Source organism: Saimiri boliviensis, chromosome 8 (assembly GCF_048565385.1).
Source record: "Saimiri boliviensis isolate mSaiBol1 chromosome 8, mSaiBol1.pri, whole genome shotgun sequence".
In the NCBI taxonomy this organism is placed as follows: domain Eukaryota; kingdom Metazoa; phylum Chordata; class Mammalia; order Primates; family Cebidae; genus Saimiri; species Saimiri boliviensis.
Window position 1 is genome coordinate 48,792,110 of NC_133456.1, and position 18,355 is coordinate 48,810,464.

The 18,355-nt window shown below is 44.7% G+C and overlaps 1 protein-coding gene across 6 annotated transcripts in view; it reads left to right on the forward strand.

Moving 5' to 3' along the window:
* The window catches only part of KCTD6 (potassium channel tetramerization domain containing 6), an 87,343-nt gene that overhangs the window by 55,595 nt on the left and 13,393 nt on the right, over positions 1-18,355 (forward strand). For all 6 annotated transcript variants that reach the window (XM_074404452.1, XM_074404453.1, XM_074404451.1 and 3 more), the window contains one exon: positions 1,270-1,428. In XM_074404452.1, the coding sequence (XP_074260553.1) occupies positions 1,376-1,428 (53 nt within the window). In that variant the 5' untranslated portion in view covers positions 1,270-1,375. The remainder of the gene's footprint in view (positions 1-1,269; positions 1,429-18,355) is intronic.

Below are 18,355 nucleotides of genomic sequence, written 5' to 3' on the forward strand. Positions count from 1 at the left end.
CCTGAACCTTCATAAACTTGGGTTTAGGCTGTCAGCACTGATTTAAAGAGATTTGCTTTGTTCCGTTTGCTTCTGGAAAAGAACTGACATTCACAGCAGGGTTTGGGGGTTAAGAGTGAAACCTGAGCTGGCTTCTTCCCCTCTAGGGGTGCAGAGTGAGTCAGATGTTTGCACAGAAGGCTGCAGTGTCAAATCCACAAATTCGCAGGCCTTATGCCTTTACCACTTCAAACCGGAAAGGTGTTGCAACATAACAGTTTTAATTGCTAAACCCCAGCTGCAAACCCAAATCTCTGGATTTAATAAGAATTGGGTGTGAAAGACTGTGAACAGTGGCAGTTTTCTGCCAGGTGGGTTTATTTGTTCCTTCGCCCCCTCATTTGCTTCCTTGTTGGTGCCCAAGCCCACACCAAAGGCCTCTGGCCGATCTGCCTGCGTCCCCTCCTCCTGGCGATGGGCCTATGATCTCGCCTGTAGCTTTACCTTCTTTCCTGCTCCTGGTTGAGATTTGTGGACCTTTGTATACACCATGGTCTCCTTAGAACAAGTAACTGGAAATTCTTCATACCAGCTATGGCTGGTAGGACTCTCAGGCCACAACTCAGGTAGACAAAAAATAAAGTTTTCTTTTCTAGAACTTGACTCTGAGTCCAGGTTTTTGCCGTGCCAGCCTGGTATAAAACCTCTAACCAGCTGGGCTCAATGGCTCACACCTGTAATCCCAGCACTTTGGGAGGTCAAGGCTGGTGGATCATGAGGTCAGGAGTTCGAGACCAGCCCAACCAACATGGAGAAACCCCATCTCTATTAAAAATACAAAATCATCTGAGCACGGTCGTGCATACCTGTGGTCCCAGCTACTCAGGAAGCTGATGCAGGAGAATTGCTTGAACCTGGGAGGTGGAGGTTGCAATGAGCCAAGATCACACCACTGCACTCTAGCCTGGGCGACAGAGTAAGACTCTGTCTCAAAAGAAAAAAAAAACCCCTCTAACTGTGGTCTTTCCTAACATACCCACTTCCCCAGGAACATATATTTATTGAGTTTCCCACAGTCCTGGGGGGTGGAAGTAAGGCCATGACTAGGGAGGGAAATGAATCTGGCTCTGGGTCACTGGTCCACATAGTTGGTCAAGGGATCTGTTGGTCCGGCTAAGTGGCCCCTTTGGCTTCAGGAGGGGCCACTTAGCAGGCCCCTCTGCTGCTTTCCTGCCATCCTGGGGCCCTTTCTGAAGTTACTGTAACAGCTGGTTGCATCACCTTCCACAGGCTTCCAGACTCTGGACAGTATTCCCAGAGTCAGCTCCCTTCTGAATTGGGAAAAAGAGAGAAAGGAAAATACAAGATCCAAGCGTGTGGATTATCACCCTACAGCATGATCCAGGCCCTCTGCCAGCTCACGCTTTCACTCCAGCTCTGCGTTTCCAGGTGGGAGATTATAGACTCTACTTTTTCAAAAGGAATAATAGAAGGGTAAAAAGTAATATTCTCTAACATCTGTCAGACACAAACTGGACCTGGCACAGTAGCCTTTTGAACTAAGTACTATTATTATTTCCATTTCACAGATCAGAAAACTAAGGCTTAGTGAGATAAGAAGCTTGCTCAAGGTCACACTGCAATGGTGGAAGAGGTGGAATTTTAATCCCAGTCTTCCTGACTCTAGACTTCAGAACTTATTTATAAGCAGTGCTCAACTGTATCTTAGAAACTTAAAAAATGCTGGACCAATAATCCCGAGAGGGGATTTTTTTTTTTTTTTTTTTTTTTTTTTTTTGTAGAGTCTTGCTGTTGCCCAGGCTGGCTGGAGTGCAGTGGTGGGATCTCGTCTCACTGTAACCTCTGCCTCCTGGGTTCAAGCGATTCTTCTACCTCAGCCTCCCAAGTAGCTGGGACTACAGGCATGTACCACCATGCCCAGCTAATTTTTGTATTTTTAGTAGAGATGGGGTTTCACCATGTTAGCCAGCCTGGTCTTAAACTCCTGACCTCAAGTGATCTGCCTGCCTTTGCCTCCCAAAGTTCTGAGAGAGCCAGAACATGCGGGAGCCACTGCCCCCGACCTGTGAGGGGATCTTTAAACTACATTTTTATGATTATTCTCATCTTGTACTAGAGTTTGTACTATAGTCTGGCCCCTCTCTCTGTAGGACTAGAAAACACAGTGCCCGGCTACCCTGGCTGCCAGGCTCATGTTATGAGCTCCATAAATACTTGGTGACTGATTGATTATACATCTCACATGTGATTTTGCATTTTCACATACTTTCGTGTCTGGTTTGGATGTGCCAGAAAAAGTGAGAGGTTGCTGGTGGTGTTGTTTTATCTAAAAAAATAGAAGAAGTCCTTCTAGTTCTGCTTTAAAAACAAAAATTGTCTACTGATATTCCTTCAACTCTTTCTTCACTTTGGCTTCCCAGTTAGTTCCCAGTCTAATTCACTCAGGGCGAAACACCCTGCAGGGGTCTGACAAGACAAACAGACCTAGGTTTTAAAAGTTTGCTGTTTGTGTGACCTGAGCTGATCACATACCTTCACGAGCTTCTGTTTCCTCCTCCATAAAACAGGGGCAATAAAGCAATCAACTTTAGGGATACTGTGAATGTATGCAGTAGGTGCACAATGGCTAGTTTCTTTCTCTGATAATTAAATCAACCTCATCCAAGTATTTCATCGGTTTGAACTTTAAAGGTCCTGAAAATGCTTTTAAGAATGCTATCCCTTTGGATGGATTTAGGAATTCATCTTTACCAATACAGCTAAAAGCTGATGTATCAGTAAGATGTTTGCAGTTGCAAGGAAGAGAAAATACTGACCCAAACTGGCATGAACATTAAGAAAAGACATTATTCAAAGGTGTGAGGGTTGATTCATTGGCTCAATGGTGGCAGTTAAGACTTAGTCTTGAACTCCTGGGCCTGAGACCCTCCTGCCTCAGCCTCCCAAAACTCTGGGATTACAGGAGTGAGCCACTGCTCCCGGCCTGACCCAGGCTTTTCCATCTCTTTTTCAGTTTCCTCTAGAGTAGGCTGTATATGCTCTTGGCCACAGGGTAACTGGAGCCACAGGTGAACACATGGGGTCTAGACACAGCAACCTACAGAGGTAGAACAGGGGCCTTATTTCAGTGCTCCCATCTCAGGAGTCAGGAATTCCTTCCCAGAAACCTCCCATCAGATATATCCTCAGATTTTATTTATTTATTTATTTATTTATTTATTTATTTATATTTTTTGCGCCCCACCCCTCCCTCTATCGTCAGGTTTTAATGGGCAGAACTGGGTCACATGCTAGAGTCTAATGGGACCACTAAGAGGGAATGAAACCAATTAGGATTTATCTCTGAGCTGGGGATGAAGCAACCATTTTCTAAGTCATGTTGGGAAGGATGGTTCCTTGAACAAAATCCAGGTTCTGTCAGCAAAGAAAAATAGGGAGGATTGTTTTGATTGCCTCCTCTTCCTCCCGTTAGTGAAGGAAGGATTCCTGGCTAGGGTTATGGGGGTGGGAGAACACTACACTGGCCAGGTGAGATTGACAGCAGCTTACTCATCACATACTCACAGCCCAGGGGTGGGGAACACAGGACCATATGGGGGTTGCGCCCAGGAACAGAGTGAACTGTCAGGGTCTGTGGGAGGAAGGCTTTGTAGTTTCAAGAGGGTGAAGTGCTGTTTAATCCCTACAGGAGGAAGTGATTGGCTTTTGGAGTCATTCTGTGGGCTGGCAGGAAGTGAAACTTGCTACTCAGTGATAAGCAGGAACTGTGCCTAGTCCCTTAAATAAGGAAGGTTATTTGGCCAGGGGACCATATCTACAGGAGCATAGTGGGGAAGGGACTTGTTAGGCCATTTGAGGCCCTTTCATTTTGCCAGATATCAAGACAGCACATAGTATTGAACTTTAACTTCACACAGGCAGGGATGGATGTGGGCTACATATGCATAACCTCCCTTCCTGCTTTCCTTTATTCATCCATCCATCCATCCATCCATCCATCTGTCCATCCATCCTTCACCTATCTATTCTGCAGACATTCTACAAATGATTGATTGAGACAGCCTAAATATTCTGACTACGTCTCTTTTTTTTTTTTTCGCCAGTTGAGTTCACAGTTGTTTGTGGGTAGTCAGCATTGGAATCAGCCCTTCTGACCTGTGGCCAACTCTCCACCCTTTTCAACTCTGCACTAGTCTGTAGGTCAGCTCTCCCTAGCATATGCTTTTCTCTGTTATGCTTCTGATTTTGCTGGAACCATGTCTTTCTTCTTTGCCTGTCTAAATTCTACCCTCCATTGGGCCAAATACCTTGTCATCCATACATACTTTGACTCACCTTCCTGAATTCTGAATCTTCTTGTCAGCCCAAAGCCTTTGTGGCAGCTGCTGTGTGCAAACGTGTAACCATGCGCTACTGTGTGTCACTGCATCCCCTGGGGCTTGTTCTTTACTGTGATTTGCTGTGATTTCTCATTTTATTGGTATGCTTTCCCTCCAACCTCATCATGAGCTCTCTGAGGGCCAGTGCTCTGTCCTGCACCCCCTTCTTTGCATGGGAGTGTGGAAGGGTCAGCACAGCAACTTCTCATACTCCTAAACGTCCGTGAACATTTCTTGACTTAATTTGAATCATCAAATTTCTCTTAAGAATATTTTAAATGTAAATACAAAAAGCAGTTTGAGTAGAATCTCTAAATCAACATTTATCTAGCGTCTAGCACATAGAAGGCACACAATAAAAAGGTGTTGAAATGATGAATCAAACACCTCAATGGCTATAAACATCTGTTGCTGTTGCTGTTGTTTTTCTTTTCTTTTCTTTTCTTTCTTTCTTTTTTCTTTTCTTTTTTTTTTTGAGACGTAGTTTCACTCCTGTTGCCCAGGCTGGAGTGCAATGGCACAATCTCAGCTCATTGCAACCTCCACCTCCCCGGTTCAAGCAATTCTCCTGTCTCAGCCTCCTGAGTAGCTGGAATTACAGACATGCACCACCATGCCTGACTAATTTTGTATTTTTAGTAGATACAGAGTTTTTCCATGTTGGTCAGACTGGTCTCCAACTCCTGACCTCAGGTGATCCACCCGCCTTGGCCTCCCACCATGCTCTCAGCCGGTTTTTTTTTTTAGACAAAGTCTTGCTCTGTCACCCAGGCTGGTGTGCTGTGGTGCCATCTTGGCTCACTGAAACCTCTGCCTCCTGGGTTTAAGCAATTCTGCCTCAGCCTCCCAAGTGCTAGGGTTACAGGCATACACCACCACACCCATCTAATTTTTGTATTTTTAGTAGAGATGGGGTTTTACCTTGTTGTCCAGGCTGGTCTTGAACTTCTGACCTCAAGTGATTCACCGGCTTAGCCTCCCAAAGTGCTGGGATTACAGATGTGAGCCACTGCACCTGGCCCTTGTTATTTATTTTTTAAAGGCTAAATATTGATGGATATGCAGAATTTCAAGCACACATAAACTATTTCTCTCTCTTAATCTATTATTTTATTGGCTTCACTCCTTTGCATACAATTTTATAATTTTTTTGTCTATGTTATTATTAATGTTTTTAAAAAATTGATTAATTTTTAAACCCAGTCCATATCTAAACAATAGTATGTGTGGCATCATTGGCATCATGTGCTAGTTATTTTCATATACCTAATTAAAAACACACAGTTAAGAGAGCAAATAGTTATCTCAATACCACCCAAAGTTCTTTCTTTTTTAAACATGATAGGTAATGGTTATATATATATTTAGGGCTACATGTGATATTTTGGTACTTGTAAACAATGTGGAATGTTCAAATAAGGGTAATTGGAATATCCTTCACCTCAAGCACTTATCTTTTCTTTGTGTTGGGAACATTGTAATTCTTCTCTTCTAGCTATTTTTTTTCCTTTATTGCATTTTAGGTTTTGGGGTACATGTGAAGAACATGCAAGATTGTTGCATAGGTACACACATGGCAGTGTAATTTGCTGCCTTCCTTCCCTTCACCTATTCTAGCTGTTTTTTATAATAAATTTTTATTAACTATCATTTCCCTACTGTACTATCAAACACTAGAATATATTCCTTCCATCTAACTGTATTTTTGTACCCATCAATCAACCTGTCTTCATCCCTGCTACCCTCCCAACCTCTGTTAATCACCATTCTATTCTTCACCTTCATGAGATAACACGTTTTTTAGCTCCCACGTATGAATACGAATATGTGGTATTTGTCTTTCTGTGCCTGGCTTATATGAACATAATGATCTTGTCCAGTTCCATCCATGTTGCTGCAAATGACAGGATTTCATTCTTTTTTTGTGGCTGAAGAATATTTCATGGTGTATATATAATGCATTTTCTTTATCCATTCATCCACTGGTGGACACACAGGTTAATTCCATATTTTGGCTGTTGTAAATAGTTTTGCAATAAACATAGGAGTTCAGATATCTCTGACACACTGATTTCCTTTCTTTCGGGTATATACCCTGCAGTGGGATTGCTAGATCATATGATAGTTCTATTTGTAGTTTTTGAGCATCTTCCACACTGTTCTCCATAGTGGCTGTACTAATTTACTTCCCCCTAACAGTGTACAAGTGTTCCCCCTTTCTCGCATCTTTGCCAGCATTTGTTATTTTTTGTTTTTTATGATGATAGACATTTTAACTGGGATGTGGTCATAGTTTATTGTGATTTTGATTTGCATTTTCCTGATGATTAATGATGTCGAGCATTTTCTCATGTTCCTGTTGGCATTTGTATGTGTTCTTTTGAGAAATGTCTACTTACATATTTTGCCCATTTTTATTTGATTGTTTATTTGTTTGTTTGCTTTTCAGTTGTTTGAGTCCCTTACATGTTCTGATTATTAATCCCTTGTTGGTGCTGATATGGCTTGGCTGTGTCCCCACCCAAATCTCAACTTGGATTTTATCTCCCAGGATTCCCACATGTTGTGGGAGTGACCCAGGAAGAATTAATCATGGGGACCGGTTTTTCCCATGCTATTCTTGTTATCGTAAATAAGTCTTACAAGATCTGATGGGTTTATCAGGGGTTTCTGCCTTTGCTTCTTCCTCACTTTCTCTTGCCGCCACCATGTAAGAAGAGCCTTGTGCCTCTCGTCATGATTCTGAGGCCTCCCCAGCCATGTGGAACTGTAAGTCCAATAAAACCTTTTTTGTTCCCAGTTTCGGGTATGTCTTTGTCAGCAGCATGAAAATGAACTAGTACAGATGGTATCTCAGTCTGTATACTGTTGCTGTAAAGGAATAGCTGGAGCTGGATTGTTTATAAAGAAAAGAGGTTTATTTGGCTCATGGTTCTGCAGGCTGTATAAGAAGTGTGACACCAGCAACTATTTCTGATGAGGGCTTCAGGCTGCTTCTACCCATGACAGAAACAAAAGGGAGCTGGCATTGCTGGAGAGAGGAAGCAAGAGAGAGGGGAGACAGGTGCCAGGCTTCTTCCAAACAACCAGCTCCCACATGAGCTAATAGAGAACACACTCCTTACTGTGAAGTCAACACCAAGCCATTCATCAGCGATCTGCCCCCATAACCCATTAGAAGTGGACCCTCCAATTAGGCCCCACTGCCAACACTGGGGGTCAATTTCAGCATGAGGTTTTGAGGGTCAAATATCCAAACTGTAGCAGATGGATAGTTTGCAAATATTTTCTCCCATTCTGAAGGTTGTTTCTTCACTTTGTTAATTGTTTGCTTTTGTTGCCTGTGCTTTTGAGATCTTACTCAAAAAATCTTTGTTCAGACCACTGTTCTGTAGTGCTCCCCAATGTTTCCATCTAGTAGTTTCAAAGTTGTAGACCTTACATTTAAGTCTTTAATCCATTTTGAGTTGATTTTTGTATATGATGAAAGATGGGGATCTAGTTTTATTTTTCTGCATATGGATATCCAGTTTTCTCAGGACTGTTTATTAAAGAGACTGCCCTATCCCCAATGTATGTTCTTGGTACCTCTGTGGAAATCAGTTGGCTGTAAATGCATGGATTTATTTCTGGGTTCTCGATTTTGTTCCACTGCTCTATGTATCTGTTTTTCTGCCAGTAGAATGCTGTTTTGGTTACTACAGCTTTGTAGTATAATTTGAAATCAGGTATTGTGATGCTTCCAACTTTGTTCTTTTTGCTTAGGATTGCTTTAGCTATTTGTGGTCTTCCGTGGTTCCACATTATTTTAGGATTCTTTTTTCTTTCTTCCTTTATTATTATTATTTTTTTTGAGTTGGAATCTCACTCTGTTGTCCAGGCTAGTGTGCAGTGGCTTGCTGCAACCTCCACCTTCTGGTTTCAAGTCATTCTCCTGCTTCAGCCTCCCAAGTAGCTGGGACTGCAGGCATGCGCCACCATGCCCAGCTAATTTTTTTGTATTTTTAGGAGAGACGGGGTTTCATCATGTTGGCCAGGCTGGATTTGAACTCCTGAACTCAGGTGATCCACCCGCCGTGGCCTCCCAAAGTTGTAGGATTATAGGAGTGAGCCACCATGCCTGGCCTAAGATTCTTTTTTCTAATTCTGTGAAGAATGTCATTATTATATTGATAGACATTGCATTGAATCTGTAGATCACTTTGGGGAGTATAGACATTTTAATAATATTAATGTTTCCAATCCATGAACATGGGATATCTTTCCAGTTTTTGTGTCCTCTTAAATTTCTTTCATCACTGTTATATAGTTTTCTTTGTACAGATCTTCCTTTTTTTGGAGACAGGGTCTCATTCCAGCACCCAGGCTGGAGTGCAGTGGCATGATCATGACTTACTGCAGCCTTGACTTCCTGGGCACAGGCGATCCTCCTACCTCAGCCTTCCAAGTAGCTGAGACTTCAGGTGCATGCCACCATGCCTGGCTAATTTGTACTTTTTGTAGAGATGGGGTTTCACCATGTTGCCTAGGCTGGTCTCAAACTCCTGGAGACACAAGTGATCTGCCTACCTTTGCCTCCCAAAGTGCTGTGACTGTAGGCATGAGCTGCCATGCCTGGCCCCACTTCTTTAGTTAAATTTATTCCTAGGTATTTTATTTTCTTTGTAGCTATTATAAATAAAATTGCTTTCTTGATTTCTTTTTCAGGTTGATCACTGTTAGCATGTAGAAGTGCTAGAGATTTTTGTATGCTGAGTTTGTATTCTGCAACTTTATTAAATTCATTGATCAGTTCTGAAGGTTTTTTGGTGGAGTCTTTAGACTTCTGTAAATATAAGATCATGTTAGGCTGGGCGCGGTGGCTCAAGCCTGTAATCCCAGCACTTTGGGAGGCCGAGGTGGGTGGATCACGAGGTCGAGAGATCGAGACCATCCTGGTCAACATGGTGAAACCCTGTCTCTACTAAAAATACAAAAAAATTAGCTGGGCATGGTGGCACGTGCCTGTAATCCCAGCTACTCAGGAAGCTGAGGCAGGAGAATTGTCTGAACCCAGGAGGCGGAGGTTGCGGTGAGCCGAGATCGCGCCATTGCACTCCAGCCTGGGTAACAAGAGCGAAACTCCGTCTCAAAAAAAAAAAAAAGATCATGTTATTTGCAAACAAGGGTTATTTGACTTTTTCCTTTTCAATTTAAATGTCCTTGCTTAATTGCTATGGTTAGGACTTCTAGTATTATGTTGAATAAAAGTGGTGAAAGTGGGCATCCTTGTCTTTTTCCAGATGTTAGTGGAAAGCTTTTAATTTTTCCCTGTTCAATATTATAATAGCTGTAGGCTTGTCATATATTCCCTTTATTGTGTTGAGGTGTGTTCCTTCTATACCCAATTTGTTGAGGGTTTTTATCATGAAGGGATATTGACTTTTGTCTGTTTTTTTCAGTGTCTATGGAAATGCTAATATGGTTTTTGTCCTTGATTCTGATGATGTGTGTATCATATTTATTGATTTGCATATGCTAAACCATCCTTGCATCCCTGGGGTGAATCCCACTTGATTATGGCAAATAATCTTTTTCATGCACTGTTGAATTCTGTAGTATTTTGTTGAGGACCTAAAGTTGTTTCATGTGTCACACTTGGAAGACTCTAATCTGGCAATGTTTACATTTATATATTTTATGATTAAAAACTAGTTATAACACAAAAGACTATTATTGTTTGTCTCCTATTGTATGCTTCCACTTATTTAAAAATTTTAGTAAAGGCAAAACTCTAGGGACAGAAAACAGATCAATGGTTGTCTGGGGCTGAGGATGGGAGTAAGGATTGACTATCAAAAGGGACTGACTTTGAATAAGAGAACTTTTTGGAGCAAAGGAAAGATTCTAAAGCTGGATGGTAGTCTGGCACGGTGACTCGTGCCTGTCATTCAGCACTTTGGGAGGCTGAGGCGGGCAGATCACCTGAGGTCAGGAGTTCGAGACCAGCCTGGCCAAGATGGTGAAGCCCTGTCTCTACTAAAAATACAAAAATTTGCCGCATGCTGGTGGGTGCTTGTAATCCCAACTATTCAGGAGGCTGAGGCAGGAGAATTGCTTGAACCCAGGAGGGAGAGGTTGCAGTAAGCCAAGATCAGGCCATTGCATTCCAACACGGGCAACAAGAGCAAAACTCTGTCTCAACAAACAAACAAACAAACAAACAAACAGGTGAATGGTGGTGATGGTTGCATAATTGCATAAATTTAGAAAAAAATCACCAAACTGTTTATTTAAAATGAATAGATTTTATGGCTTGCAAATTATATCTCAAAGGGAAGAAGGAGGAAGAGGAGAAAGAAAAAAAAAAAAGAAAGAAAAGGAAAGATTAGCCAGGAAGGGATATGAGGGGGCTCCTGGAGTACTGGTGCTGTTCTGTGTCTTTATGTGCATGTTGGTTACAAGGGTATGTTTACTTTGTGAAAATTCATTAAACTGTTTTTGCTTTGTGCATATTTCTATATGGACGTTATACCCCAGTAACAAAATTAAACTTAAAAAAAAATTCAGTCAAAATGGGGACACTGTTTCTTCCCAGTTGTTACTTATTTAATGATATTTAAAGTTATTACTTTCCTGTTTATTGCTTTGTATAATTACATCACTCTGGCAACTGAGTTTTACAATGTTAGTTTAGGTTTTGCATGTCTTAATTCAGAAAGAGTTATAAAAAGATCTATTTAATTATTCACACAAGTGCTATAAGAACGTCAGTGGAAGTCATTGTTCCCTAATTATTCGTAGCAATTATCAAGGTGGACAATATTCAACTTGTAACCAAAATAAATGGATGTTTTAAGAAGTCCTGTTGGAACAATCAAATCATCAGTCTCAAAACGTCCCTTCTCTCTCAGCCCAGTTCTCCTGCTGCCTGCCAGGGTTTCACTTCTATATTTATCTCTTCAAATCAGCAGTACAGCAATTAGTTATTGTAATAAGAGCTACCAATTTATTGTGTGCCGACTTCATGCCAGGCACTGCATTATCAGAATTTTTCATACTTTAATTGTTTCGTTTTAGCGTCGTAACAACCCTGCAAAGGAGTTGTTTATTCCATTTGACAGTTGAGGAAACTGAGGCTGAGAGGCTTTTGAATGGGTCCTAGCCCTGGTTGCTGGTAAGTGACAGAGCCAGAGAGCAAGCTGGGGTCCCACCCAGTCATCTTGGGACCTGATGTCAGTGACAGGAAATGAGTGACATGTGTAAGGCAATTCTGAATCCCAAAACATGGCTCTGCATGCAGTTGCTATAGTTACTGCTCGACATGGTGCTCTCTCTCTTTATTTATTTATTTATTTTTGCTGAGATAACAATGGATCCACTGTTAGCCTTTGAGGTGTTGAACCCCCCAGCCCCGCACTGCCTCAAAACCCTAGGGTAATTTTATTTTTAATAGACGGGGTCTCCTATGTTGCCCAGGCTGGAGTGCAGTGGCTCTTCACAGGCGCGATCCCACTACTGATCGGCACTGGAGTTTTGACCTGCTCCGTTTCTGACCTGGGCCGGTTCACCCCTCCTTAGGCAACCTGGTGGTCCCCCGCTCCCGGGAGGTCACCATATTGATGCCGAACTTAGTGCGGACACCTGATCGGCATAGCGCACTACAGCCCAGAACTCCTGGGCTCAAGCGATCCTCCCACCTCAGCCTCCTGAGTAGCTGGGAGTCTTTAAGAAGTCTTTAAGAAGTCTTGTACAGGCATGTGCCACTGCACTCTGCCCTAGGGGCATTTTAATAGGGTTAAAATAGCGTTCTTGCCTTGTAATCATACTTTCACTTCAGAAGCTCCTAGAACATTCACAGACCTTGTTTTATGGAGGTTTACAAATATCATTAATTGCATATTATATACAAGATAGGAGCTCTATAAAGGTAACTGTATGGAGGAAAAAACCCTTTTTCTTTCTGTAGCAAAAGACAGATTAACAAGAGAAAAACTTACACATTTATATAATATAAGTTTTGTGATGTGGGGAGCTTCATAAGGAACTAAAGAAAGGCTTATGACTAGTTTCAGGGGAAGGTCAAAGAGTCCTTCCTGCACCCGCTGTTTCTCAAATTCTTTCAGCTTAAAAATATCCAGTATACCGACTTGCCATAATTTGGGGGAGCATGTCCTGATCCCCATCATAACCATATTTCAGACAGAGTCACGCACAACTCCTTGACAAGGCAATCTGTTTGAGGTGGGGGGTAGTGGGTCGGTGCCCCCTCACTGGGTTGAGTTGAGGGTAGGCATCCAGGCAGGAGAAAAGTGTGGAAGGAGAGGCCCTAGGACCTGGAGAGACCTGGCTTGGGAGCGATGGACAGAAAAGGCAGGAGCGAGACTTTGCAAGGGATTACGCTCTGGCTAAACAGCTAAACACAAGCAGGGGAAATGGCTTGGATTAGGAATGGGGCGAGAGGACAAACCAAGGCCTGAAATGTGTTACTGACAAGTGTTTGGGGGCATGGAGTTGAAAGGGTGAGACTTCAGAATCTGGAGTTGTTTTATGAGCCTTTTTCACACCAGCCAGTAATGCTACAGCCAGGCAGCTTTATTCTCATTTGACATAAAAGGGGTCTCAAAGCCAGTAAACTTTTCAGAGGTGGCACGCTGAGGCAGTCCTGGGGCTGAAGACAGGAGCCAGAGCTTCCGATTCCTGGCCTCCTTTAAGATCCGTTGTCTGTAATTACAGAGTCATAATGGTGAAGAGGATGGTGACATCCAAGGACAACCACAGGGCCTCTCTCCTGACACTGGTGAGAACCAGATTCCTCTCCCTGGTTCTGTAGCTCCCAGCAGAGTTTTGGAAGCTGATTAAAGAGAAGGTTGGAAATAACAGGCAATTAGAAACCTTATTAAAAAAAGGAAAAACACTCTCATCAAACTTGCCAAAGCGTCTTCATGGCTGGGCGTGGAGGAGGCAGCCGTGCTGGCTGCAAGGGTCACTTGTGCCAGAGGGTGTCCTGGAAGCTGAGACAAGTGTGGAGAGGGACTGGGGCCAGTTCCCAGGGACAGGGAGTGTGAGGGGGCTGTTGAGGAATTTATTTCCCAGTTGATGCACAGGGTGAGTAAAAAGCTAAGGGAGGCTGTGTACAAGTTCTGAGAAAACCACAGCTGGTGAAACTGGTGGCACAAGGGACACATGTACACACACACACACACACACACACACACACACACACACACACACGAGACAGAGCCCACCACCAGGAGAGGCTGAGTGGAGTGCATTTCCCCACTGGCCAGCTCAGAATATGCCACAATGTGTAGTTGGAAGGAGATCAGCAGAGATGTGGGCTCACTGCTTTAGGGTTCCTCACCGCCTGCAGTTCCTAGGGAGCACCCCCAGCATGTCAGCGCTTGAGGGAGGTAATGTGGATGGCCATGTGTGGGCTGAGTGCAGGTTTGGCCCCCAGGTCACCTGCTTGGACTCCGATAGCAGTTGAGCAGCGCCCTGCTTTGGGGGTGCCTCCCTGCGCAGTGCACCCTCACACCTCTCCTCTGTCCGGGGCTGAAGCATGAACTCCCACCTCGCTCCCTCACAGGGCCTCCCATTTTATTTTAGTTAATGAATTGTTTAATTAATTATTTTATTTTTTGAGATGGGGTCTTGTTCTGTCTCCCAGGCTGGAATGCATTGGCACAGCTCACTGCAGCATCGTCGGACTCAAACAATCCTCCCTCCTTATCCTCCTAAGTAGCTGGGACTATAGGCGTACATCACTACGCCCTGCCAATTTTCGTATTTTTTAAATAGGGATTGGGGAGCTCAGTATGTTGCTCAGGCTGGTCTCGAACTCACAGACTCAAGTAATCTATTCTCCCGCCTTGGCCTCCCAAAGTACTGGGCTTACAGGTGTGAGCCACTGCTCTTGCCTAGGGCCTCCCATTTTGAAGCTCAAGAGGTTGTTTTGGAAAACCTTCTAAAGGGACACAGACTGGTTGCTTTTTGCATTCCTGCTCCAGAATAATCTGAAAGTTCCCAGAGGCTGGAGCTGGGGGAAGAAGGGCTCTACCTGACAGAGGCAAGGCAGGGCGTGGAGAGAGATGGAACGGGAGCCCCACGTTGCAAGCAGTCAGTTAAGAGCTCCAGCCTGCTCTTGCTCCTCAGGCGGTGTTTCGCTTCGTAGTTCTTTTTTCCATCCTGTTTAGTTTTTCCTCTTCATTGCTGTTTCTTTTATCTTCTTTCTAAACCTGACTGACCACCTCCTGGGCGTCAAGGTTGTCCCAGGTGAAGAGAGATTCCGAATGAAGTCTGAGATACAGTTTTCTGTATCAGGAGATCAGAGAACAGAGGGAGTGTTTATGTGGTCAGCGGGGGCCAGGGGGAGGCTGGTTTGGGACCTCTTGGTTGGGGGGTGAGCAGACCTAAAGTAGAGGTGGAGGCCAGGAAGACCTCTCAAAGGAGAGGGGCGTGGTGCTGGTTCCTGATAGGGTTTCCAGAGAAGATACTGGATGCTTGCATCTAATGCAATATTTGGGACATACTTGTACTAAATATTTATTCATTGTTTATTTGAAATTCAAATGTAACAGAGCATCCTGTATTTTCATTTGCTAAGTCTGGCAAACCAAGTTGCTGATAAATAAACAAGAGTTAGCTGAGTGAATCAGGGGAAGAAAGGGAAGGGCATGGCTGAGAGGGAACAGCATGAGTGAACATCTGGAGGTCAGAGATCCCGTAATTCAGCTAAGGAAAGGAACATTGTTCAGGTGCTGGAGTATGGAGCGCAAGGGGGCAGGAGGCAGTGCAGAGAACGCACTGAACTGGCACATGGCTGTTGAGTATGTGCTAAGTGCTGGGTACCAGGTGAAGTTCTAGGGTGCAGTTATGAGCCGGTGGGACAGAGCGTCTGCCCTCAGGAAGCTCACAGTCCAGCTGAGAAGCAGGGAGGTGGAGAGAGGGAAGGACAGGCACTGTGGAGGTTTTAGCTGGGGGAACTCAGCCTTGCTGGGAGGTCAGGGAAGACCTCCCTGATGAGGTGACAACATGCTGAGGAGGAGGAGTCAGGCATGATAAGGGGTGGGGAAAGAGAGATCTAGGTCAAGGGAACAGTACATGGAAGGCCTTGAAGTGAAAAGATGAGCAGTGGGTCCCAGGAGCTGAAATGTGGGCAGAGAGGCTGAGCCCAGACAGTGAGAAGAGGGGAGAGGGAAGGACCAGTGGGCAGGGGCCAGACTATACTGGAGGGAGTTTGAACTGGATCCTGAAGGCAGTGGGTGCCACAGAAGGAGTGTAAAGCAGGAGGGTGACACACAGCTTTGTGTTCTTAGAGCTGACTCGTGCTGGAGACGGGAGGACGGATGGGCAGTGTAGGGGCAGAGGGAATGGGGAATACCAGGAAGAGGGGCTGCTGCAGGTGCCCGGGATGGACACGTTGGTGGCTTGGCCTCGCTTGGTGGTGTTGGAGATGAAGAGGGAGAAGGAGAGATGGATCCAGACTGACTGAGGGGGAAGACTTGGCAGGGCTGGGCTCTCTGGCACTGGGAAGTGAGGGGGAGGGAAGAGCAGGCATGACTCAAAGCTTCTGGTCTGGGCAGATGGGAGGACGGAGACGCCATTTGCCGAGCTGAGCTGGGGACTTGGGAGGTTTAGGGGTGGTGCGGAGAGTTCAGGTTTGTACATGCTGAGGGTGAGGAGGCTGGTGGTGGACCCGGGGTCGATGGGCTGTGGGAGGAGGAAACTGGGGGAAGCCGGCAGAGCCACGTTCCACTCTCTCCTCCCACCCTTAGCCATGTAGCCTGGATCAATAACTTCACCTCTCTGTGCCTTCCCGTTCTTATCTGTCCCGTGGGGTGGGGTACTCTGCCCCCAGAGCTGCCATGAGGGTGTGGCCACAATCTCCTGGTTTCTGCCTTGTGGTGCCCTCCCACACGATAGTATGGTTGATCTGTAGGATCATAATAACATGTGTTGCTTTTGAGGCTGGGTTATAAACGACATTGTGGCTTCTACCTTGCTCTCTCTTGGTCACTTGCTCTGGGGGATGTCAGCTGCCATATTGGCAGGAGAGACTCTCATGATGAGGAATGAATGCCTTGTGCTGAACGCTACGTGAGTGAGTTTGGGAGCGAAGTCCCCAGGCTTCAGATGACTACAGCCCCTACCGCCATCAGGACTGCAAGCTCCTGTCAGACCCTGAGCTGCTTCCAAGTTTCTGACCCACAGAAACTGAGGGGATAGAACGTGGAAGTTTAAAACCCCACCATTTGGGACTATTTGTTATGTGGCAAAGGGTAGCTGATGCAGAGGGTAAAAGCCTTGCACAGAGTTGGGGCTATAGAATAGGTGAGATCTACAGCTCTGGGTAAGAGAGAGGGCTGGGCTGGAGTCACGGGTTTGGAGGCCTTCGGCTCAGACACAGTAATGGAATTGATGGAGGTGGCTGAGCCGGTCCACGGAGAGGGGCACATGGAGAGGAGGGGAAAGTGTTGGACAGAAACTTGGGCATAAGTGTCCAGGGTCAAGCAAGAGGAGCATCTCTATAAGTCTAAGAGGAGGAGCTACAGAAGAAGGAGGGGTCCAGGGAGCTCCCACTGAAGGAGAAAGATTTTCCTGACAAGCAGGAGGTGAGGTGCACTAGGCAGTGAGAGTTGGGAGAGGAAGGAGGGAGAGAGGGAGGGGACTCAGAACTCCAGGCTTCATTCCTACAGATCAGTTTTGTCAATTGCTGGTCCCCCTTTGCCCTCCCAGCACTGTACTGGGCTTGGTTCCTTCCTGTAACAGGTGTAGCTCTGATAATGAACAGCCTCCTCCAGGCCAGCCTAGCCTAGGGCAGACCAGGATCAGTCTCTTTACCACAGGAGCCTGGATACTTGGTGGCCACCTGGAAAAGAAAGGTGCAGAGGGCTAGGGGCAGCTGTAAGCCGGAAGCCAGCTTTCCCGTGCAGGCTTGCAACCCTGAGCAGTATGGGGCAAAAGGTAACTGATACAGAGGGTAAAAGCACCTGGCACAGTGCCTTGCACAGAGTTGGGGCTATAGAGTAGGTGAAATCTATAGCTCTGGATTCAGGAGAAAGCGCTGGGCTGGAGTCACGGGTTTGGAAGCCTTCAACTCAGACACAGTAATGGAATTGATGGAGGTGGCTGAGCCAGTCCATAGACTGGGGCACATGGAGAAGAGGGGATGGTGTTGGACAGAAACAGCTTCCAATGTAAACCCTTTCCACCCTCAATCCCCGAAACCAACAGATCCAGATGGTTTGCAGGAGACGCCTATAGAACACTCAAACTACAGAAAATCTCAATCTAGTGAATAGACACTCAGGTATGTTATGAGGCTCATGGAACTTTGATAGCAAAGCCAGATGAGGAAAGAATAAGAATGGAAAATAATAGCGTATCTCAGTCATTCATATGGACGCGAAGACCCTAAATAAAATAATTAGCAAATGGAATCTAGCAGAATATTGAAAAAGTAATACATCAAGACGTGAAATTCCTTGAACAAAAATATATTGACTTAAAAAATATATCATCAAGGCGAGTTTATCCTGGGAATACATGACTGGCTTAATATCATAAGATATAATAATATATCTTATTTAATACAATATAATATGATCCATGTAATTCATTACATTGCAATGGGGGGAATCTCACATTGATAAAATTGAGCACCCATTCGTAGTAAAGAAGAATAGTGCTTCCTAACCCTCATAAAGACTGTCTATCAAAAAATCCACAACAAACACTGCAGTTAACAGTGATATGTTAGAAGCAGTCAAAACCAGGATAGAAGTGGCCATACCATCACGCTCTTCAACATTGTGTGGGAGAATTTAGTCACCACAGCACAGCAAGAAAAAGGAAAGAAAGGACAGGAAGATACTTCACTGTCATGACTTACAGACTCCATGATTATTTGCACAGTGAATTCAAGAGAACCTACAAACTTAATAGAACTGAAAAAGAGTTCAATTTTGCTGGCTATAAGATGACAAAAAAACCAA